The sequence below is a fragment of the Cervus elaphus genome, chromosome 8, assembly GCF_910594005.1.
Source record: "Cervus elaphus chromosome 8, mCerEla1.1, whole genome shotgun sequence".
NCBI lineage: Eukaryota > Metazoa > Chordata > Mammalia > Artiodactyla > Cervidae > Cervus > Cervus elaphus.
In genome coordinates, this window is record NC_057822.1 from 7,472,280 (window position 1) to 7,497,498 (window position 25,219).

The 25,219-nt window shown below is 48.6% G+C and overlaps 1 protein-coding gene across 1 annotated transcript in view; it reads right to left on the bottom strand.

The window, feature by feature from the left end:
- Window positions 1-3,506: 3,506 nt before the first annotated feature.
- STPG1 (sperm tail PG-rich repeat containing 1) overlaps window positions 3,507-25,219 on the bottom strand; it is a 63,509-nt gene continuing 41,796 nt past the window's right edge. Inside the window, exons 9-11 of the mRNA XM_043910583.1 lie at window positions 22,193-22,358; window positions 7,166-7,356; window positions 3,507-5,108 (exon numbers count right to left, since the gene is read on the bottom strand). Coding sequence (XP_043766518.1) covers window positions 5,032-5,108; window positions 7,166-7,356; window positions 22,193-22,358 — 434 coding nt within the window. The 3' untranslated portion in view covers window positions 3,507-5,031. The remainder of the gene's footprint in view (window positions 5,109-7,165; window positions 7,357-22,192; window positions 22,359-25,219) is intronic.

The window sequence follows — 25,219 nt, forward strand, 5'->3', positions numbered from 1 at the left end:
TTCAAATGTCACACTAGTTCCCCTTGTTGAGAGTCTTCCAGGAGGAAAGGGTGGAAGTAAACAAGACCTCTCTCCTCTGTCCTGTGAGCAGTTTCCTTGGACTTGAAAGATGGCGGTCAATGCTGGGTCCTGGTGACCCAGCGGGGCCACCCTGCAAGGCCGAGGGTCCTGATTCCCATCGTGGGCCCTGTGAGGCCTGTCCTCTCTGGCCCCACAGGCGGAGTTCACCACCTCAGGATCACTGACCCTGGAGATGAAAGAGGCCTAGGATACCCTCGCTGAGGACCTCGCCATGGGGCAGTGGACAGAGCCCAGGGCAGAGAGTCATGGACCCAAGCTCTCCTGCCCACTGTGCCCCCATGCTCTCCACCAACTCACTCTTCCTGGAGCCGGCTCCTACCTGCTCAGACTCGATCGTGCCCTCTCCCCCCAGCTCTGCGGTCAGTAACGTCATTATGTTGGAACGAGTGTTTACGACACAGGAATTGACAAACGCTACAAATCAGTCTTCATTTCCCCTGGAGAATGGGACAAATCAGGGCATCCTTCCTTCCTTCCAGCTTACCCACACACTCCCCCCTATAGTCCTCAACTTCTTTGGCTGTAAAATGAGGGTCATGTTCTACCTGCGTCATCAGGTAGCTGTCATCTTTAGAGCCCCAGGGCTCACTGGTGGGTCTCGAACCCCCCAAAATGTGGGGCACGGGACAGCAGGCAGTCCTTGGGTGTCCTCCCCAGATTTCAGTCATAGCTGCTCTGCTTTTCTTCATGAAAGATTTCTCATATAAACTTTTGTCCGAACTAAAAATGTTTGAAAACCATGGATGTCCCCAAGGGCCTTCCAGCTCTGACAGCCAATCCAGAGTTCCTAATTCCCAATGCCCTGGGGCCAGGACTCAGGTCAGGCCAGGGAGGCCCAGCCCTAGCCAGAGAGCTCAGTAATCAAGATAAATCATTGTCCAGTGCAATGCTTTTTGAAATTAAGGCCAAAAAAAAAAAAAAGATAAAATATCAAAACTTTGAAGGGAGTGTCAGTATTGCAGATGTTTTCCTTTGGCCTCAGACTCCAGTACCGCTTCCCCGGCCCTGCCGGAGAGACCCCGTGAAGCACCCAGACTGCTCAGCCCACTCCAGGCCTCACTGCTGCCGTGACATCACCGTGAGGGTGAAAGCGCAGAGTGTGTGTGGAGTGTCAGCACGCTGACAGGCCGGCCAGAAGCACTCAGCATCTATTGCTTTCCTTCCCGAACCACCGGAAACAGGAAGGTGGACTTCTCAACCTTGACCGCACCTTGGAATTCATCACCCCGGCAGCTTTCATCCCTGCTGCCCAGATCGTACCCTACAGCAACTAGATCAGAATTTCTGGGATTGGAGCCAGACCTCAGTACCTTTAAAGCTCGCCCCACCCCCCACCCCCAGATACTACAATGTGCACCCAAGGTTGAGAACCACTGCTTTAAAGAGGCTTAGAGCAGCAGTTACACCGGCCTTGAGCTCACACTACAGGATCAGTGCTTATACAGACCTCGCCACCTCTGAAACCGCGAGTGTCTGCTAGGGACTCAGGCACACAGGGAACCATGGGGACCAGGGCACAGCCTGCTGCTGAGCTCAGGAGTGGGCCCCGGGGCTCCCCACATACGCCCTCCATTCACAGCCTCCAGCAAAGCCTCTGAGGCCCACTGCTTGCCCCTCCACACAAAGAGACGAGGCAGTCAGTGCCTTAGGAAGGCTGTTGGGAACTCAAAGAGAACCCTGGAAGCCTTGAGGAAATTCTGCCCTGCCCTCAGAGACCATCAGGGAGCAAAGGGCAGCTCCTGAGCCCGACGGTAGCCATTCAGGGTTTGCCTTTCCTCCAAAGAGTGGAAAAGGCAAGAGGATGAAGGTAAGTCCTCTCCAAAGAGGGGTCACTTTATAAAGCCAGCTGGTGGCTGGTAGAGATGCCATCCTTTGCCTGCAGGAAGCATTGTGTGGTAGATAAAGAGGGAGCAAGGGGAGAAAGGGACGGATGAGGACCTCAGGAGAGAGGGAATGAAGGAGTAGGGAGGAGATGAGGAGAAGGAGGGAGGGAGGGAGGGGAGGACAGTAAGCTGACAGGCAGATGGATGAACGCAGGGAGGGCCAGATGAAGAATTCAACAATTGGGTATGTTCACCACATCTTTGGGCCTCCCTGGGGGCTCAGTCGGTAAAGAAGCAGTCTGCAATGCAGGAGACCTGGGTTCGATCCCTGGGTGGGGAAGACCCCCTGGAGGAGGGCATGGCAACCCACTCCAGCATTCTTGCCTGGGGAATCCCATGGACAGAGGCGCCTGGTGGGCTACAGTCCACGGGGTCGCAGAGAGTCAGACACAACTGAGCGACTCAGCACAGCACTAGACCTTCGGTACTTTTAAGTGTGGTCCATGGACCCGCGGCATCGGCATCACCTGGGAGCTTGTTCGAAACACACCTAAAACTAGTACAATGTTTAATTTCAATTACATATCAATTAAAAAAACAGATCTGTAGATTCTCAAGCCCCACCCAGGTCTATAAGTGAAGTGAAATCGCTCAGTCGTGTCCGACTCTTTGCGACCCCGTGGACTATAGCCCACCAGGCTCCTCCATCCATGGGATTCTCCAGGCAAGAATACTGGAGTGGGTTGCCATTTCCTTCTCCAGGGGATCTTCCTGACCCAGGGATCGAACCCAAATCTCCCACATTGCAGGCAGACGCTTTAACCTCTGAGCCATCAGGGATGTCCCACCCAGGTCTATAGAACTTTTAATAAGATCTCCAAGTGATTTGCATGCACATTAAAATTTGGAAAATACTTTATTAAAATATCAGTGTATCCTAACCCTAACTAGACTCTCTCTAATCATACCAAGAACTTTTACAAAGATACCACAGCCCAAACCCTACCTCAAGTCCGTTAAATCAGAACTGTGAGGCTCGGGCCTGGGTGGTATGACTCTCAAACAGTTTCCGAAGTGATCCTACCATACAGCTGGGGCCTGAGGACCTCGGGGCAGGACGGAGCTGTGAGCAGCCTACCACATCTTCAGAGAGGCTGGGTACCACCCAGACACACCCTCAGAGCTCAGAGTCTCAGCTCCAGCCCTGTCTTCTGTGGAATGCAGATTCTGCCTGGCCAAAAGCAGCCCTGACAGTGGCCCTGCTATCCTCCTCCCAGAGTGTCTGCTTTCCTGATCCACTGGGAGGCGTTTCTACAGAGAAAATCCTCATCCGGTACACAGCCCAGGGGTCCCTGAGAGGAGCAGCCTATCTACTTTTCTATGCAGTCCCACCAGCCTTGGCCTGCAGGGACCCCAGGGCTGGTTGCTTCCAGCCCAGGGACCAGCTAAGGTCCCCTGGGGTCAGAGGGACCTAAAAGTCAAGGCCTTCAGGTCTGGCCATATTGTCAAGAGTCAAAGAAAGGTGTGACTTCAATGTCAGCCTTGAAGGTGTCTTTCAGAATTCCTAGTGCCCAAGTGGACAAATGATGACTGGCAGAAGAGTTTCCTTTAGCCCGAATAAAAAAATTTTAGTTGAAATAAGGTTGTTCACATTTCCAATCGAGAAGTTTCAGGTTTTAAAATTTCCCAGGCTCTCCCAAAGAATCTGCAGATCTGGAGACAGGTAGCAGGCCTTTAGATGGACAGCGGCCTCAGCTCCCGGACCTCCTCTCGCCTCACCTGTTTTGCCCCCTGCCTTGCCCACCCAGCCCTGGAAGTGCTTGACCTTGAGCCTCCAAATTCCGCTCCAAGTTGACCCCCAGAAGAAGCTAGGGCCAGAGCGGATGCAGCACAATGTGTCTGCCTTCAGGTCCAGACTCTGGACGCTCCTGGGGCTACACTCCAGGCTGCCTCCTGCTCATCCAGAGCAGTGGGGGCACGTGCCAGGAACCTGAGGTTTACAGCAAGCCCAGCATTTGTGAGAAATGAGAACTCGGTTTAAATGGACACGCTATCCCATCCTCCTCCTGCCCTCTTCCTCAGCAGCCCTTCCCTGAAAGGAGAGTCCATCAGTGGCCAGCTCTGAGCTAAAAGTCACAAAGCAGAGTCTAAGGAGAGAGTCAAGGGCAAGTGGGGGGACACAGGGAGGTGTAGCAGAGAGCGCAGGAGGCTTCCACTTAGGAAGGTCAAAGCCACGGGGGTGGCTAGGGAGGGAGAGGCGTGTGGTTCACTCTAGCTCCTCTGGGTTCCTTGAGAATCCCTTTTTCTTGCCAAGGGGGACTGACTTGACAGGCCTAAAAAGGTTCAGTAAAGGTCATATTCAACTTAAGCAGGAGGTGAGGGGGACAGAGACGGCCAGGAAAGGGGAAAGCCAGGTGAAAGGACCTACAGGCGCCCCTCAGAACCATTGTGCCCGCGACTCTGGCCCCAGAGGGTCCCGCCTGCGCCTGCCACTTGGGCACAGAGCCGATAAACGGACGGGTTGGCCTCCCCTGAGGGCGGGTGATGAGCTCACAAGACCACAGCGATGCTGCCGTGCTCTCCTGAGGTGAGACACGAGGCCTGGGCTGGGGGCAAGGGCCAGGCAACCCCTCCAGCTCCCTGGCACTGGGCCTCTGGGCCTTCCTGGACCCTAGAGTTCCGGGAGGGATGTGGAGGTCAAAGGCCAAAGGATGGGAGGGTGCCGGGGCCACGGCCGCAGGGCCCTGGCTCAGCATCGGGCTTCGGGACGGGGCATTGGCTGTTGGTGGCCTCCTCTTGGAGGCCGAGCTTCGCGAGCTGCTGGAGACTGGAGATGGCCTGGACGGGCGCAAGGGGTGAAATGACCGAGGGCGGGGGCTCTGTTCACCCCTCGCTTCTGCTCAGGAATCCACGGGGCTCAGAGCGTGGCGGGGGGGCTCCACGCTCCAGGGCGCGGCTCAGGACAAGCATGGCAGCCCGGTTGCACCAGCAGGCCAGGGATGAAGGGAGGGGGGCAGGCCACCCCGTGCCATCAGCTGTCACACACACACGAGATGGGCACTCCCTGCTGACCCTCTGGGGTGCCTGGGGGGGCGGCCGGGGGTCTCCTTGAGCTCGAATGCGGCGACTACAACACTGGGATCCATTTGTTGTCCTCATTGTAGAGAAACGACTGCTTGCCAGGGAATTCCGGCTTGTACGTGGCTGTGGAGAGAGAGAGAGTGTTGAGAAAGAAAAGGCCAGTCCTCAAGGCCCTGACACTTGGCGTCAGAGAGGGCGGGACCCCCCTGATCAGGCCCCCTGCACCTGACATTGTGGGGAACCAGGAAGGCAGGGACTGGCCCAAGGTCGTCCAGCTCTGAACTGGCCTGGGAAGGACTCAAACTCTGGTTTCCCACCTTCTTCAACTCACTAACTTCTTTAACAGAAGAAAATTTGCAAAAGAATTTTGTATAAAATTTGAGCGGGGCTGGGGAATGAGGAGAACAGTAGTCTTAAAGAAGCAGAGGGTCAGCTTAATGGGGTTTTGCTTTGATTTAGCTCAGAAATTTCCAACCCCCTCGCCCAAAACCCTGAAAGCCATGACAACAGCAGCCAGGATCACGCAGGGCTTGCGAACCACAACCTGGGGTGACTGCAAACTCTTACATTGATGCAGATTTGGTTCATGAGGGAGCCGCTGATGGGAGCCACGGCTGTCTAGGAAGGTACAGAAGCCAAGAAGGCAGATGTTTGCAGGTGCTTAGGCTGGGGGGCCCTCGGGGAAGCCCACCTTGGCCTAGGGGAACACAGCAGCAGGAACTAGCCTGCACCTGTGCTCCAGGCACAGGCATGGAGAAGATGCTCAGAGAAAGCTCCTAGAGGACCAAGAAAAGCAGGGGCAGACCAGGATCCTGCTGTCCCCGGGGTCCTCGCGCTCACCACTCACATGGCACCTTAGTACACTTGCTGGACCGAGCTGAGTTCTGCCTGGACTGACCAGATGAGTCCAAGGGCGAACCTCTGCCGTCTTACTGGCTTGATTATCACTATGTTTCCAGGGACAGAGCCTCGGGAATGACATTCTCCCTGTCCAGTCTACCTTACATTTTACTTACCTGTGTGTGTGGAGGGATGGGGATGCTTTTGGGGCCTGGCACTGGACTTGAGTCATCTTTGCCACCCTAGGGTGGGAGCCTCAGAGATGCTCATTGAAAGACTGACTTTCACAGGCCTGGCAGTCCTCGAAGTCCTGCCGTCCCCGAAGTCCTGCCGTCCCCCTCCCAGGTCACCTGCCCACCGGCCCAGTCCCCAATGCCATCAATTCTGCCATCGTGGGGGCCGTAAATGGCTAAAGAGCTCCACGGAGAACTACAAGTAGGTGGGGGAATGCAGACCCCCGCTGGAGCACTTCCCCCGGCTGTCAGCTCTCAGGCAGATCTTGAGGGGGAGGGTAACAGGGTCCCACCACTCAAGCTCACCTGTAAAACGGAGCAGAACTAGGTGGCTTTAAAGAGCTGCTCAGGTGGAGCCCTGGTTTATTTCAAGACAGACAAGGCATTGAGGGAAGAGAGTCTGGGTCTCGGCCTTGCCACTCCTCCTCCTTGGGCTGGGACACCTCACTCTCTGGGCCCTCCCATCTGGGAAGTGACCCCATCAGATTAGAACCATGGCTTAAACATTTTTAAGAACATGAGCTTTTTAGACAAATGTTGTGGCTCTTTCCCCCAGAAAATGATGTCTGCATGCTCCCAATCTGCAGACAGCTTCAAGGTCACAGACCCCCTACAGCCCATCTTTGTGCCTCTTGAACATTCCTGTTGTCATTGTTGTTTAGTCACTAAGTCATGTCCAACTCTTGTGACCCCATAGACTGTAGCCCACCAGATGCTCTGTCCATGGGATTTTCCAGGCAAGAATACTGGAGTGGGTTGCCACTTCCTTCTCCAAGGGATCTTCCCAACCCAGGGATTGAACCCACATCTCCTGCATTGGCAGACAGATTCTTTACCACTGAGCCAACCAGGGAAGCCCCTGAACATTCATGGTTCTCGGTTACAAATCCCCGGCCTGGATCATCTCTAAGAGCCCTTTCACCTTAAAAAAAAAAAAAAAAAAAAACTTTCATACTCTGAAAGTGTAAGCTGAAAAGTCTTCTCTATCCACTCTAACCCCTGTAAAGTGTTTGGCAAACAGCCTATAAATCAGTGGCATTTGATGGCCCAGGAATGACAAACAATTCCAGATTTAGTTTTTACAATCACTGAAAGCAGTCCTCTGACCTGGGCCGGGCAGGCCTGGCTGGGACGGCCCCGCTGTCCACCGGCTGGTGTTGGACACGAAAGACGCACTGGAGATGAAGTGCTTGCGGGGTCCCGTGTAGTCCACGATCTCGTACTGCCCGGGGCCTGGCAGAGGCGGCTTCGGGGGCAGAGGCAAAGGCTGGGCAGAGAAGTTCAGGATGGGGTTTCTCCTTTAGAAAAGACAAATTGGGAAGATGTCACTAAGTCAGTCTATGGCAGAAGTGGCAGGTTTTAGCTGTAGCCAGGTTTTAGCTGTGGCGCTGAGCCATCTGCAAGAGGACTGCATGTTGCGTAAGAGACCGGTTTCTTCTTCCGGCTCCACTGCTAGTGATCTGGGGGCCTTGGACTTCAGTCCCCTCGCCTACATGAGGGTGATCATAACAGGACCTACCCCATAGGCTTGTTTCAAGGTTAAAGGCGATGACACCCTTAACACATGGTGGTCAGGACAGAGCCCAGTACAAAGCGAGAGCTTGGTACACAGCGCTGTTGAGGATGACCGAGGTCATCGAGCTGATCGGGAAAGGCAGACAGCATCAAAACCACAGGCCAACTCTGATCACGTGGTAGTGCCTGGCCGGAGCTCAGTGTAAAGAATGGAGAAAACTTCCATTAAGTTCAACAGCTCGGTGAGGAAGGGATTGATTTTTCCTTCTAAATCACATGCCCTAGCCCTTGCTGAAATGTGAAAAAAGTACAGGGTGGACGCACAGTGCACATTCAAGGAACATACTTTTTAAATGAGAGAGAGTTTTCTGGAAACTGCTTTTAAATCACTCCAGCTTCATGTTTCTTCCCCCATCCATTCCCACAGAAAGAAACAAGACGTGCCAGAAGGCACGTATATTTTAAGAATAACATCTTTATTGGTCTTTCAATTTACCACCTAATTTTTAAAGGGGCTTTTACCCTTGTGCTGAAAATTCTAAAACACATTTGATCAGAACAAAATGCAGATTGACTGGAGATATGAACTGATATGGACAAGCCCTGCTGGGGTTGGTTTCACTTATCCTTCTAAAATAAATTTAAACGTCTCTAACTGGGATTAAAAATAACTGACGTAATTTGCTGGGCACAGCAAAGACATGAAATAAACTAATATTTTAACAGGAAAAAGAAAAAAAAAAAGAACTAAGGCCTCACTTGGGCTCAATGGGAAGAAGGTTAGTGAGCCACTTGTGATGCCTACATGGCCAGGAAACGGGATAGGCATCCGGAATTCCAAGGGTTTGCCATCCCAAGATTAGAGGTTGCCCTAGCACTGATGTTTCACAAACATATTAAATATTTTTCTGGCAAGGCAGGAGGTAGGAGTGGAAAAATACTGGGTTGGAAATCAAGAGACCTCTGGATAACAATCACCAACAATTGAGATTTCAATTGTTTTTAGTTCTGTCTCCTCCTCCTTCAGGAAAGGGAGTCTTATAAAGCCTGTGATTGAGAGAATAAACTAAAAAGAGATGGAACGTGAGCCCTCACTCTAATTCACTCTGAGACTGAGTCTCTCCATCTGTAAAATGAGGGGGTTGGACATGATAACCTCTAAGCTGTGACCTCCCATTGGGCCTTGATTGAAAAAGTCCCACTGGGGCAGGGGATGTGGGTTCCATCCTTCCCTGGGGAACTAAGATCCCACATGCCACAGAGCAACTAATCCCATGCATTCTGAAGCCCGTGTGCCACAACTAGAGTGTCCACGCGCCCCAAGGAAAGATCCCGCACGACACAACTAAGACCCGACACAGCCAAGTAAATAAAAAGAAAATAATAAAAAGAGAAAAGCATTCAGGTAATGAGCACAGGTGGAAAAAAAACAAAAACAAAATAAAAAACCCAAAGAGGTCCACTGGGTTGCCCAGGAATCCTGAGATTACAATAAGGATCCCTCTATTCCCCCAGCCATGCCATAGCTGGGCTGCCCACTCCCACCTCACATTTGAAGCTTCTCTTTAGGTAGGAGAGGTTTCTCAGAGCCCTGAATGGCCCCAGGAGACACACCCCAGCTTGATGTCAACCCATCCAAACAGAAGAGGGACTGGGATCCCCAACACTGGAATTCCGGTGCCCTTTGGCCAACATCCTCTGAAGAGAGGTATTCTTAGACTCGGAGGACTAGAGGCAACTTAGAGATGTCTCATCCAACCTCCTTATTTTGCTTAAGAAGTTGGGGCCCAGAGAGAGGAATTAAGTCACCTGATATCACAGGGCAAGTGAGAAGTCGTGCCAGCTCTGGAACTCAAGCCTTGGTGCCTAGCAACGTGGAGAGAGCCTCGAGGCAGAGGGGTGTTCTTGAGTTTCAGAGTCACATAGACCTGAATTGGAATGCCAGAACGCCAAGTCCCTGAACCTCTCTGTTCCCTCCTTATAAGGGGACGGAAGACTGGAGAAAAGCTATGTCAGGCACCTAGCAGAGTTCCAGCACGCAGTACGTGCTCAGTAAAAGGAGTCTTGTTATCACTACAATCCCCTGCAGTACCACTGCCCACTGCCTGATCCCACAAGGGCAACGGAGCCTCCGAAAGTGAGGTTAGGGGACACCTCGCCAGGGTTACCTTGAGGCAGGGTGGACACTCCCATTGCCGGGGGTTGGAGGGGGTGCTGTGGGCAGCCTACTTGAGGCTCACATCTTGGGATGGAGGAACAGCTGGCTTGGATGCTTGTGTTTAGAATAAAGGTGTCCACAGGGAAAGGAGGAAAAATACATTGCCTCCTGGAGTTTGGAGGAGAATGGATACATGTATATACATGGCTGAGTCCCTTTGCTGCTCACCTGAATCTATCACAACATTGTTTGTGAATCGGCTACACCCTAATACAAAATTAAAAGCTTAAAAAAAAAATTAACTGAAAACAACCATAGCAAGAAGCTAAATTAGCCCGTGAAGTTTGAAAATGAAGATAAAAATCTTAACAAAGTTTGAACTTCCCCCAGATCACACCTCCCACAGGGCCAGGTGACTTCCCAGCCTTGCTCACTAATGGCAACACCACCCAGGGCTCATTTTGAGGGAAAAGCTTAGCCCAACCACTTCTACCAGGTCTAACCGGAGGCTGGACTATGCCACTAGCCATTTTAGGGAAGTATATACATCTTTATATACTAGGAGTTGTCAGTATAGCATACATATTTATGCAAAATAAAAATCACAGATGTGCCTGAAAAAAAAAATTGCCTCCTTTCTTTCCCTCCAGTCTGCATGGAAGAACTGATTATATAAAGTGTGATCCATCACTCTCACCTTGTAAATAAAAGCTGGAGTCTCTTTGTTCTGGCTGTGTCACCCCTTCAGAGCACCTTCAGGAATTTGATGAGTGTGTGACTGACATCATGATTCCTGGAAGTTAGAGCTGGAATGGGCCAACCAGTTAGAGCTGGAAGTTAGAGCTGGAATGGGTCACCTCATGGGTCTGGATCACCCCGAGCCCAGTTCATTGAGTAGACTGAAGTGTCTACTCTCCTGACCAGCGATGGCCTGCAGGGGGCTGGGCAGGTGGGATCAGTCTCTTACCAGATTCTTGCTGAGAGTGAGTGAGAGCTGTCCCTCACCCTCCTCTCCATCCACATGTCCAGGAGAGGCTTGGCCCCACCAACTCAACTTTTGGATCTTTGGAGAGTGTCAGCTCCATTTATGGCTCTGTGCCAACACTCTGGGAAGTCCAGGCTGTAGTGTGCTAAGACACAGACCCTGAGTGCTCCCTGGGGTTGACGGTCCACTGCTAGTGCCAATCACGGCTGGGGATGACTCAAGACAGTACAGGCTTTGCACTCTGAATCTTGAGTCTGAATCTCCACCTCCCCGCCCAGTAGCTGTGCATCCTTAGCAAAGTCTCTTAACCTCCCTAAGCTTGAGTTTTTTTCATCTGTAAAGCGGTAGATAATGATACCTGCCACCCAGGGCTGTTATGAAGATGAATGTGTGCTGTTCAGTTCAGTCACTCAGTCGTGTCCGACTCTGTGCGACCCCAAGGACTGCAGCACGCCAGGCCTCCCTGTCCATCACCAACTCCTGGAGCTTACTCAAACTCATGTCCATCGAGTTGGTGATGCCATCCAACCATCTCATCCTCTGTTGTCCCCTTCTCCTCCCGCCTTCAATCTTTCCCAGCATCAGGGTCTTTGCCAATGAGTCAGTTCTTCACATCAGGTGGCCAAAGTATTGGAGTTTCAGTTTCAGCATCAGTCCTTCCAAGGAATATTCAGGACATTTCCTTTAGGATGGACTAGTTGGATCTCCTTGCAGTCCAAGGGACTCTCAAGAGTCTTCTCCAACACCACAGTTCAAATGCATCAATTCTTCAGTGCTCAGTTTTCTTTATAGTTCAACTCTCACACCCATACATGACTACTGGAAAAACCATATCATTTTTCTAAAACATGAAATGTTAGAATAGATTCCAACTGGGTGAATCCAGAAATCTACCCTAGAAGAGAGAACATTTGCCCTGAAAGGTAAGCAGGAACTCTTTGGGTAGAAAGTGTGGATGGACAGTCATGCTCAGAGTGTGCACCCTCAGCCATGTCTGGCTCTTTGTGACTCCACGGCCTGTAGCCCTCCAAGCTCCTCTGTCCATGGAATTTCCCAGGCAAGAATACTGGAGGGGGTTGCCATTTCCTACCCAGGGGATCTCTTCCCAATCAAGGGATCGAACCCGAGTCTCTTGTGTCTCCTGAGAAGGAGGCATTTCCTACAGAGGAAAGAGCAGGTGCAAAAGCCTGGAAGTGGAACAAGCCAGGACTGGCACAAGGAGCCAGAGGCAGGGGCCCTGGCCCGGCTTCAAGCCTCCATCTGCCCGTGAATTCTGGGTTGTTCGCTTGGGTTTCTGACCATCCCCCTTACAGACCCTGATGGGGAGCGACAGGAAAACTTCTACCCATGGCCTCTCAATGCCACCTAACTCCCAGGCCACCTCTCAGAAACACCCAGCACAGCCCTGCCCAACAACTCCACGCCTTGCTGTGCTGGTCCTTTTTCCGGGAACACCTCCTTTCCCTGGGAACTCTGACCCCCTCCTCACTTCTCCCTTCTTCCAGGGAAACTCTCCCAGCCACTGTCCTCCCCATCGCCCACCTTCCTTCCCCAGCTCCGCAGAGGAGCATGGGTTTTGGAGTTAGACAGACCTGGATTCTCTGCTCCACCGCCTGAGTGAGTCTGCATCCTCTGTGAACTCTATGTAACCATCCTGACGCGTGAGGGAGCTGGAGGACGTGAGACAATGTCTGCGGAGAAGGCAATGGCAGCCCACTCCAGTGTTCTTGCCTGGAGAATCCCAGGGATGATGGAGCCTGCTGGGCTGCCGTCTATGGGGTCACACAGAGTCGGACATGACTGAAGCGACTTAGCCGCAGCAGCCCCAGACAATGTCTGTGAAAGCTCTGAGCACCGTGTGGCTGGCCCTTCAGAACATGGCAGCCATTCTTCTCTGCACGATACACACTAGCTTTTCTATGCTTTTGACTCTCCTAGCTCTCTATCAGAGATCCCCTGGAGATCCCCTGGAGAAGGTCACAGCAACCCACTCCAGTATTCTTGCCTGGAGGATCCCATGGACAGAGGAGCCTGGCAGGTTACAGTCCATAGGGTCGCAAAGAGTCGGACATGACTAAGCAACTTAGCACACACGCCTGGTGTCTTATCCATCTGAGGCCCTGTTATTCCTGAGAACATCTCCCTGACTGCAGAGAGAAGCAAGGGGATTCGAAGCAAGCAGGGGAGCCCAGGCGTCTATACCCCACCTGACGGTTTTATCATCATCCAGGGCTGGTCCCTCTGTGTCACTATGAGGCTGGGCAAATCACTGGGGTCAGACTGCATCAAGCCCAGGGCAGCCACAGCGCATTGTGACCAGGGCTTTTATGAGCCTCATCACCCAGTTATAAAAGCCAATCTGGTTCTGCCCTGGTGGAAAGAAAACATCTATCAAAGGCTCTGAGTTGGCCACAACTGGATTAAGCTGTGTTTGCAGCTTCCAATGTGAGCTATTTGCAAATCACCCCAAGAATAATGAATATCTCCAGGACGACTCAGCAGGTCACCAGGGGAGGGCATCGGAGACCCTCGGGACACTCCCAGGCACAGATTCACTCTGCCTCAGGGATTCCCAGGGTCGGGAGGAATAAAGGGGCAATTTTTTCTCATCATTAAAGGGCAGCCGATTGCCCCTAGGGTGGAATGTGGTATCTGTTTAACAGGGTAGCGGGTGACAGATTACAGCCGCTTGGGAAGAAGCATCCCATATCTAATTGAAAATCCCAGGGGAACTTTAAGGTGGGTCCAATGTAATTACCCAAATTGGAGCGGGGCCAACGGGGCTTGATTCTTCGGCTCTGGCTGTGACAGGACAGCATGTCTGAGCAAAACCAGTGGCTTAAAAACTCTAGGAAGCAGATCAAGGGTTAGAAAGATGTCAGTGGGTGTTTCACCTCCTTGCTGGCGTGAGTTGGAAGGCAGCACCTAGGAGGAACTGTTTTGATCTCCAAAAAGCCCTCACCCTGACTCACCCTGAGCCCTTGAGTCATCACTGTGACAGATGCCGAAGACCTGAAGAAATGAAGCCCTAACTGAAGCCCCTCCTCCAAAGACCCCTGGGAGCGGCAAAATCCTCTTAGCTTTTGAGTCAGCAACGTGGCCATAGCAAAGAGATGCTTGGTGATGTGTTCTGCAGCTGTGGAGCCCAGAAATGACCACACCAACACCCCTCTAGCCCCAGCATAGCATCTGCCCTGCAGGGCCACTAGAGAAACATCGGGTGAGTGTAGAGGACTCACTCGCTCACACATTTCAATAAAAATACAAGCCACACACACAGAAAGCTAGTGTGCCAGAACTGATGAACTGCGAGGATGGACAAAGGAGCCTGGTGGGCTCCAGTCCATAGGGTCGCAAAGAGTCAGACACGACTGAAGTGACGTAGCGTGCCTGCACAAGCCCATTATAAAGTGTCAGTTCAGTTCAGTTTCTCAGTCCTGTCCGACCCTTTGCGACCCCGTGGACCATAGCACACCAGGCCTCCCTGTCCATCACCCACTCCCGGAGTTCACCCAAACTCATGTCCATTGAGTCGGTGATGCCATCCAACCATCTCATCCTCTGTCGTCCCCTTCTCCTGCCCTCAATTTTCCCAGCATCAGAGTCTTTTCAAATTATAAAGTGTTCTTGCGCCAATTCCCAGAGGATGAATTTGAATTCCCAGGGAGTAAAGTGACCCCCGCCCCTGCCCCCGCCTCCCAGGAGCTGGTGAGCGGGGAAGACAGGAGTTTCAGGGGCCTGAGCCCCTGCCTGCGCTTATGCTCACGATGCCACAGTCTCTCCAGCCCATTCCCAGCTCAGGAGGCCAGCAGGGGTCGGTGACCTGGGCTCAGCCACTCCCGCGAGAATGACCATCTCCCCTGTCCTTTCCGCGTCCTGAAGAGAGCAGAGCCAAAAATACCATTTTTGCAAACTGGAACCCCACCCGAGAACAGGGAACCCTGCACGTTGCAGCAAGAGAAATAAAGCCAGGCCCCCCACGTCCTGGCACATGTACGTGACGCCCGGGCTTCCAAAACAGAAATGTGGTGACGATGCTCAGATTCTCTACCACTGCCCCACATAGCCCCGGAGACCTGAGCATGAGGAGACTAGATGTAGCAAATCCTCAGAATGTTGATGGGGAGGAAACAACGCAGACCTTCTCGGGGGCCTGGCAACCCCAGGACAGGACAGGTACTTCCTCCGCTTCCCCCCAGGGTCGCAGGAAAGGAAACAGAATTTGAACGCGAGAGACCGGAGTTTGGATACTCTTAAAATGGGAGAGACTGGCGTTTGGATGCTCCTGAAATACTACCATATCTGGCTGTATCTTTTCTTTATATTACATCCCTCTCTCCCTCATCTGCCATCAACAGATGGATGCTATTTTGGAATAACCAACAGCACGCTTTAGTTTTATCGCTTTGCTTTAAAAAAATGAAATTACAGATTTTTCGATTTCATTCCTTTCCATGTCAACTCAAAAGGATATCCCGGACCTGCCTCTGTGGGTCCAGGCTGGCTCCATGTTCACTGCCCCCAACTGCTCTCCTGAGGGACAGGCACAGTGAGCAAAACTGGGGTCACAGAGTGTCAGAAATGGAAAGATTTCCCTTCATTTCACACACGGGGAAACAAAGGCCCAGGGAGGCACCAAGGGCAGCCCCCAACCCCAGAGCCTGCCATGGAAATTGGGGTGTCATTCACTCACCAGGGTGAACCCAAGTTTAAGAGACACTGGGTTTGACGTGTCCCTTTACTGTGGGACCTGTCAGGGCCTTGAACAACTTAACAGACCTTCTCAGAGCCGTTAATAAGTTCATGTGTATTGTGATGCTGCCAGGGGCAGAAGGATGGTGTGCAGTGATTCCTAGGTTTATTAGGTAAGGATCATCCCTCCAGGATGCATCATGGAGAGCCAATGGGCCCCAGACCCACCCCCAGACATGCCGGCAATACTGCACTGATCCTGCTGGAAAGATGGCCCTTGAGGATGTGTGTGGCCATCCAAACTCGGGGCGCACACCACCCAGCACTTTGGGGCACACTCCTCTGCCCTGCTCTGGAGTTGTTCCTGGAAAGCCTGGCTAAAGCAATGCAGGGTGTTCCGTTCACCTGAGCCCCCCCACAGCCTTCAGCTCAGCACCAGAAATGGCTAGGACCTGCTGACCAACAGAGGCAAATGCCGTAAAACAAGACTGTTTCAAACCGCTCGTCCAAACTCGAATGAAGGTCAAATGACACAGCTCAGACTCTCCCCTCTCCTCTCACTCTTTCCCTGAAGAAGCTTCCAGAGTTGGGATGGGGGCTTGAGCTGCCACACCATAAAACAGCCAGCTCCTCTACCCTCACAAATCTTCTCTAGGATATAGAAGAATAGTTGCTGTAATAAGAAGAGTGAACTATTTTCAAGCCCTTTCTTATCTAATCCTCACAGGTTCTTGCGCTTAGTCATTCAGTTGTGTCTGACTCTTTGTGACCCCATGGACTGTAGCCTGCCGGGCTCCTCTGTTCATGGGGATTCTCCAAGCCAGAATATTGGAGTGGGTTGCCATGCCCTCCTCCAGGGGATCTTCCCAACCCAGGGATTGAACCCAGGTCTCCCGCATTGCAGGCGGGTTCCTTACCGACTGAGCCACGAGGGAAACCCAAGAGTACTGGAGTGGGTAACCTATCCCACTCTTTGCAACCCCACGGACTGCAGCCCTCCAGGCTCCTCTGTCCATGGGGATTCTCCAGGCAAGAATATTGGAGTGGGTTGCCATGCCCATCCCACTGGGGGTCTTCCCAACCCAGGTATCAAACTGGGGTCTCCTGTGTTGCAGGCAGATTCTTTACCAGCTGAGCTACCAGGGAAGCCCTGGTTCTCATCTGCACTTAATAACACAGGTTCTTATCTGCACTTAATTACATGGAAACATGGAGGCTCAGGGAGGAGGAGTTCCTGCCAGAGATGGAGCTGTGATTCCCACTCAGGTCTGCTAACCCTGAAACCCACCCTCTCTCCCACTCCATTGAGGGGCAGCGTTGCCCAAGCCAACCCAGAGGCAGGGAGCCCCTGACATTTGGAAAGAGCCTGTTTCTGGAGACTTTCCTTTCCTGGTCCCAAGCCCTGCAGCCTGTGAAGCGTGTCAACATACAGAACCCCAGATCCTTTGGGCATCAGGGACTTAGCTGGTGGACTCCATCTGAGGTCTGAGTCCCAGCTCCAGGTCCTGGGTTGGACACAGCAGGCTCACGCCTTGCTCCTCTCCCTGACCCCTGACCCCCGACCCCTTTGTCCTGGGCTGATGGTCTGAGCAGACCCAGTGTTACCAGTGTTCCTGGGCTGCCCACCCTCTCTCACCCCCTGTGGCTGTGGGCCCCACCAGCTGCCTGACCTCTCTGGAGGGTCCCAGGTGCTACACCCTTAGTCCCAGCCCCGCTGGTCAGCCCTCCCTACAGTCACTGATGGCTGGAGAGGACTATGCAGGGGTGAAGACTTAGAAATGACAGGAGGACTGACCTTGACGGTCTTAGTTCTAGAAGTTCTAGATCTGTTTTGAGAAATATTAAGACCTGTGAATTTTTGAGTTTCTAAGGGGAAAGTAACATTAAATGTATGGGAGATTAAAAACAGTAACACAAATCCCTGTCTTCATGTTCAAAATTTGTTTTGACAACAAAGTAAATGGCAACGGGACCACACCTATCAATAATTACCTTAAATGTAAATGGGTTGAATGCCCCAACCAAAAGACAAAGATTGGCTGAATGGATACAAAAGCAAGACCCCTATATATGCTGTCTACAAGAGACCCACCTCAAAGCAAGAGACACATGCAGACTAAAAGTGAAGGGCTGGAAAAAAATATTTCACGCAAACGGAGACCAAAAGAAAGCAGGAGTCTCAATACTCATATCAGATAAAATAGACTTTCAAATAAAGGATGTGAAAAGAGACAAAGAAGGACACTACATAATGATCAAAGGATTAATGCAAGAAGAAGATATAACAATTATAAATTTATATGCACCCAACATAGGAGCACCGCAATATGTACGGCAAACGCTAACGAGTATGAAAGAGGAAATTAATAGTAACACAATAATAGTGGGAGACTTTAATACCCCACTCACAACTATGGATAGATCAACTAAACAGAAAATTAACAAGGAAACACAAACCTTGAATGACACAATGGACCAGCTAGACCTAATTGATATCTATAGGACATTTCACCCCAAAACAATCAACTTCACCTTTTTCTCAAGTGCACACGGAACCTTCTCCAGAATAGATCACATCCTGGGCCATAAATCTGGTCTTGGAAAATTCAAAAAAATTGAAATCATTCCAGTCATCTTTTCTGACCACAGTGCATAAGATTAGATCTCAATTACAGGAAAAAAATTGTTAAAAATTCAAACATATGGAGGCTAAATAACATGCTTCTGAATAACCAACAAATCATAGAAGAAATCAAAAAAGAAATCAAAATATGCATAGAAATGAATGAAAATGAAAACACAACAACCCAAAACCTATGGGATACTGTAAAAGCAGTGCTAAGGGGAAGGTTCATAGCATTACAGGCTCACATCAAGAAACAAGAAAAAAGCCAAATAAATAACCTAACTCTACACCTAAAGCAATTAGAGAAGGAAGAAATGAAGAACCCCAGGGTTAGCAGAAAGAAAGAAATCTTAAAAATTAGGGCAGAAATAAATGCAAAAGAAACTAAAGAGACCATAGCAACAATCAACAAAGCTAAAAGCTGGTTTTTTGAAAAAATAAACAAAATTGACAAACCATTAGCAAGACTCATTAAGAAGCAAAGAGAGAAGAACCAAATTAACAAAATTAGAAATGAAAATGGAGAGATCACAACAGACAACACTGAAATACAAAGGATCATAAGAGACTACTACCAGCAGCTCTATGCCAATAAAATGGACAACTTGGATGAAATGGACAAATTCTTAGAAAAGTATAAGCTTCCAAAACTGAACCAGGAAGAAATAGAAGATCTTAACAGACCCATCACAAGCAAGGAAATCGACACTGTAATCAAAAATCTTCCAGCAAACAAAAGCCCAGGACCAGATGGTTTCACAGCTGAATTCTACCAAAAATTTAGAGAAGAGCTAACACCTATCTTACTCAAACTCTTCCAGAAAATTGCAGAGGAAGGTAAACTTCCAAACTCATTCTATGAGGCCACCGTCACCCTAATTCCAAAACCAGACAAAGATGCCACAAAAAAAGAAAACTACAGGCCAATATCACTGATGAACATAGATGCAAAAATCCTTAACAAAATTCTAGCAAACAGAATCCAACAACATAATAAAAAAATCATACACCACGACCAAGTGGGCTTTATCCCAGGAATGCAAGGATTCTTTAATATCCGCAAATCAATCAATGTAATACACCACATTAACAAATTGAAAGATAAAAACCATATGATTATCTCAATAGATGCAGAGAAAGCCTTTGACAAAATTCAACACCCATTCATGATGAAAACTCTCCAGAAAGCAGGAATAGAAGGAACACACCTCAACATAATAAAAGCTATATATGACAAACCCACAGCAAGTATCACCCTCAATGGTGAAAAATTGAAAGCATTTCCCCTGAAATCAGGAACAAGACAAGGATGCCCACTCTCACCACTACTATTCAACATAGTGTTGGAAGTTTTGGCCACAGCAATCAGAGCAGAAAAAGAAGTAAAAGGAATCCAGATAGGAAAAGAAGAAGTGAAACTCTCGCTGTTTGCAGATGACATGATCCTCTACATAGAAAACCCTAAAGACTCTACCAGAAAATTACTAGAGCTAATCAATGAATATAGTAAAGTTGCAGGATATAAAATTAACACACAAAAATCCCTTGCATTCCTATATACTAACAATGAAAAAATAGAAAGAGAAATTAAGGAAACAATACCATTCACCATTGCAACAAAAAGAATAAAATACTTAGGAGTATATCTACCTAAAGAAACAAAAGACCTATACATATAAAACTATAAAACACTGATGAAAGAAATCAAAGAGGACACAAACAGATGGAGAAACATACCATGCTCATGGATTGGAAGAATCAATATTGTCAAAATGGCTATTCTACCCAAAGCAATCTATAGATTCAATGCAATCCCTATCAAGCTACCAACGGTATTTTTCACAGAACTAGAACAAATAATTTCACAATTTGTATGGAAATACAAAAAACCTCGAATAGCCAAAGTAATCTTGAGAAAGAAGAATGGAACTGGAGGAATCAACCTGCCTGACTTCAGACTCTACTACAAAGCCACAGTCATCAAGACAGTATGGTACTGGCACAAAGACAGAAATATAGATCAATGGAACAGAATAGAAAGCCCAGAGATAAATCCACGAACTTATGGACACCTTATCTTCGACAAAGGAGGCAAGGATATACAATGGAAAAAAGACAACCTCTTTAACAAGTGGTGCTGGGAAAGCTGGTCAACCACTTGTAAAAGAATGAAACTAGAACACTTTCTAACACCATACACAAAAATAAACTCAAAATGGATTAAAGATCTAAATGTAAGACCAGAAACTATAAAACTCCTAGAGGAGAACATAGGCAAAACACTCTCCGACATAAACCACAGCAAGATCCTCTATGACCCACCTCCCAGAATATTGGAAATAAAAGCAAAACTAAACAAATGGGACCTAATGAAACTTAAAAGCTTTTGCACAACAAAGGAAACTATAAGCAAGGTGAAAAGACAGCCCTCAGATTGGGAGAAAATAATAGCAAATGAAGCAACAGACAAAGGATTAATCTCAAAAATATACAAGCAACTCCTGCAGCTCAATTCCAGAAAAATAAATGACCCAATCAAAAAATGGGCCAAAGAACTAAACAGACATTTCTCCAAAGAAGACATACAGATGGCTAACAAACACATGAAAAGATGCTCAACATCACTCATTATCAGAGAAATGCAAATCAAAACCACAATGAGGTACCATTACACGCCAGTCAGGATGGCTGCTATCCCAAAGTCTACAAGCAATAAATGCTGGAGAGGGTGTGGAGAAAAGGGAACCCTCTTACACTGTTGGTGGGAATGCAAACTAGTACAGCCGCTATGGAGAACAGTGTGGAGATTTCTTAAAAACCTGGAAATAGAACTGCCATATGACCCAGCAATCCCACTTCTGGGCATACACACACTGAGGAAACCAGATCTGAAAGAGACAGGTGCACCCCAATGTTCATCGCAGCACTGTTTATAATAGCCAGGACATGGAAGCAACCTAGATGCCCATCAGCAGATGAATGGATAAGGAAGCTGTGGTACATATACACCATGGAATATTACTCAGCCGTTAAAAAGAATTCATTTGAACCAGTTCTAATGATATGGATGAAACTGGAGCCCATTATACAGAGTGAAGTAAGCCAGAAAGATAAAGAACATTACAGCATACTAACACATATATATGGAATTTAGAAAGATGGTAACAACCCTATATGCAAAACAGAAAAAGAGACACAGAAGTACAGAACAGACTTTTGAACTCTGTGGGAGAAGGTGAGGGTGGGATGTTGCGAAAGAACAGCATGTATATTATCTATGGTGAAACAGGTCACCAGCCCAGGTGGGATGCATGAGACAAATGCTTGAGCCTGGTGCACTGGGAAGACCCAGAGGAATCGGGTGGAGAGGGAGGTGGGAGGGGGGATCGGGATGGGGAATACGTGTAAATCTATTGCTGATTCATGTCAATGTATGACAAAACCCACTGAAAAAATAAATAAATTAAAAACAAAAACAAAAACAAAATTTGTTTTGAGTCACCATCTGTACCTACTGTGTCAATACTTGTTTTTCAATCTGAAAGCAACGTTCAGATAAATTATCCCCACTTTACAGTGGAGGGCATGGAGGCTCAGAGGGGTTAGAGCAGGGCTGATGGTCACACAGCACAAAAACAGCACAGCCGAGGTTCGCAGGCAGCAGGTCTGACCAACTCTAGAGTCTAGGCTTTTAACTTATCAGTACAAGACAGTGAGAGCATCATTGCTTCCATATATCCTGCCGCCCCAGTGGAGATTTTATAAAAAATGGATAATATCAGCACCAGGGGAGTACAGCATTGTGGGGAATGTTGGATGATCCAAACAGTCCTGAGCCTGAGTCCCAGAGGCACCTTCCTTTTAGCTGTGTGGACTCAGGCAAGCCCCTCAGGCTTTCTGAAGCCTGACTCCCTTCTCTATGAAGCTAAAACAATCATTCCTACAATAGAGCTGTCATGATCTTTGAAGATGTTAAGTTCCTGGCACACAATAGTTGCTCAATAAATACGATGCACTCAGCAAGCTGTGTCAACAAGGGTTCCATGAGAGCTACCCAGCTTGTGTCTGCCAAGCTGTGACACCCCTCCCTTTCCCCCGTGTTGGGGTCCTTCCCCAGAAACAACTTTCAGAAGAAAGATCAGAATAATCAGGACTCACGGGATCAGAGTCTTTTTTTGAACTTTGGGGTGACCATTTGGGTTGTAATAACCGGGTCCTGGGCCTGTTGACGTCAGCTTTAATCCACGGTCGGTTTTTGATTTAAAACAAGACATCAATATCTTCGGTGACTGCTTCACAAGGGATTCGTTCACATCATAATGCCCTGAGAGGAAAGAAATTTTAAGACAGAATAAAGAACGCTTCTCAAATAAATAAAAAGCAGTGCCTTATGCCTAAGAATACATTTAATGACTATAAGGCAGTATCGCTCCAGGATGGTCAAGTAATAGGGTCTGCCTGGAATAACTGGAAGTAACATTTACCATTTAGAGAACGTGTGTCCATGCGTCATAGACTTAACTCATTTAATCCTCACGGCAGCCCTGCAAGGTGGGTGTTAGCACATCCAATCTGAACATGAGGAAACAGACTCAGAGACATTCAGTACCTTGCCAAGAGACATCCATCTAACCAGGGCCTAAGCCCAGCATCTTCCTGTATAAACTAAGGACAGTAAATCTTCCCACGGCCAGGAGGCTACGGCAGTAAAAGGACCTTTCAGGTTCCTGACACATGATGGTTGTTCAGTAACTATTATGCAGTTTGTTGTTATTGTTATTTAGTTGCTAAGTCACATCTGACTCTTTTGGGACCCCATGATAGCCTGCCAGGCTCTTCTGTCCACCGAATTTTCCAGGCAAGAATACTCGAGTGGTTTGCCACTTCCTTCTCCAGGGGTTCTTCCCAACCGAGCGATTGAACTTGTGTCTCCAGCACTGCAGGCAGATTCTTTACCACTGAGACACCTAGGAAGCCCAATAATTCTTAATTATGTAATTAACAAACATTTATTGAGCACCTACTATGTGGACCCAGAACCATCTGCCTTCAATGTCCATTCTTTCCTTTCATACCCTGTGTCTCAAGAAACTGTGTCGGAATAAAAGTACGTTGTGCACAAAGCTCGAAGGAAGAAGAGAATGATCTGGGCTGAGGTAAAGAGGGAGCAGTCTCACCCCTAAAGAGCTGGTGGATTAGTTACTTAGTTGTGTCCGACTCTTTGCGGCCCCATGGATTATAGCCTACCAGGGTCCTCTGTCCTGTGGATTCTGCAGGCAAGAATACTGGAGTGGGTTGCCATTCCCTTCTCCAGGGGATCTTCCCAACCCAGGGATCAAACCTGTCCCCTGCGTCCCCTGCAGTGGCAGGCAGCTTCTTTACCACTGAGCCGCCAGGAAGCCCAAAGAGCTGGCAGCCATGTAAGTGGGTGCAGGCATTTCGGGGTGCAAAGCAGCACTGCTAGGCAAAGGCCTTCAAGACGCTGCACACTTTAAATACATATATTTTGATATAACAATATGTGTACACACTTATTTGTGTCGGGTCCTAGTTGCATCACGTGGGGTCTTCAGTGGCGCCACGTGGACGTTTCAGTTGTGGTGTGCAGGTTCAGTAGTTGTGGGCACAGGCATGCTTGCCTCGCAGCACATGGGATCTTAGTTCCCCAATCAGAGATCAAACCTGTGTCCCCTGCATTACAGGCCAGATTCTTAACCACTAGACCACCAGGGAAGTCCTCCAAGATGCTGCACACTTTGACCCTGGTTTCCCATTACTTGGAAATTAAGAAAATTATTCAACATGATGGAAAAGCTCTAAGCCTAAAGATGTACACCACAGCAGTAGCTACAGTGTGAGAAATGGTGATGAGCCTAAAGGTCCAAGTACAAGGGCACAGTTATGGGAAAACAGCCCACTCTGGTGGAACATCAGCCCTGCGGGTGGTAAATGCAACCACTGTGAGGCCCATGGCAGTGTTCTTGAAAATCAAGGGGAGAGAAAACAAGTAAAATAAAGCCGAGCAGTCTATACTGTGTGTACTGTGACACCAATGTACAACTGGATACACATGAACTAAAAATAGTTGGGAGCCCAGAAAAGTGGGGGAAACTACATTAATGGTGGCATTGAGCATGCAAAAAATATTTGAAACTTTCTAAACATCCTAAAGCTAAATTTGTTTTAAATGAAATCAACTTTTCCATTGCAAGATCACTGAAAACAACAATATGGGATCTATTAGCAAGATTTTACTTACATGGGAATGGTGATGGCAATCACTATTAGTGATGGAATAGTGAAGGGAAGAAGAGTCTTCATGGAAGCAGGTGGATAGATTATCTCTGTGCTGAAGGGCAATTTGGTCACAAATATCAAAAACCTTAAATGTTTTACATACCTTTCGACTTATCAGTTTCACGTTAGGCAATCTATCTAAGGAAATAATCTCAATTGTACACAGGTGTGAGCTATAAGGATGTTTGCTCCCACTCTATTTATATGAGTAATCAGTTTAAAACAACCTAAATCTCCAACAAGGGAGCATTTTTTCCCTTAAGTTATGGTCCCACTGGATAATGGAATACTACACAACCGTGTGGGCTTCCCAGGTGGTAAAGAACTCGCCTGCCGATGCAGGAGACTAAGAGACATGGGTTCCATCCCTGGGTTGGGAATATCCCTTGCAGGAGGGCATGGAAATCCACTCCAGTGTTCTAGCCTGGATGATCCCATGGACAGACGAGCCTGGTGGGCAATGGTCCATTGGGTCACTAAGAGTCAGACACAACTGAAATGACTTAGCACACATGCATTAACAAAAGATGTTCTAGGAGAACTTTTATTTTTTTAAATTGGGGGATAATTGCTTTACAAGATTGTGTTGGTTTCTGCCATACGTCAACATGAATCAGCCACAGGAGGGTTTTTAATAACATGAAAAGATAGTCCCAATATACCCTTAAATTAAAAAAAAACAAAACAGATGTCCAGTTAGCAACATTTATAATACTGGTATACGAGATGGTTAGATAGCATCACAGACACAATGGACATAAATTTGAGCAAACTCTGGGAGATAGTAGAGGACAGAGGAGCCTGGCATGTTCCACTCCATGGGGTCTCAGAGAGTCAGACATGAAGTAGCAACTGAACAATAAAACAATATATCTCTCAAATTATCTT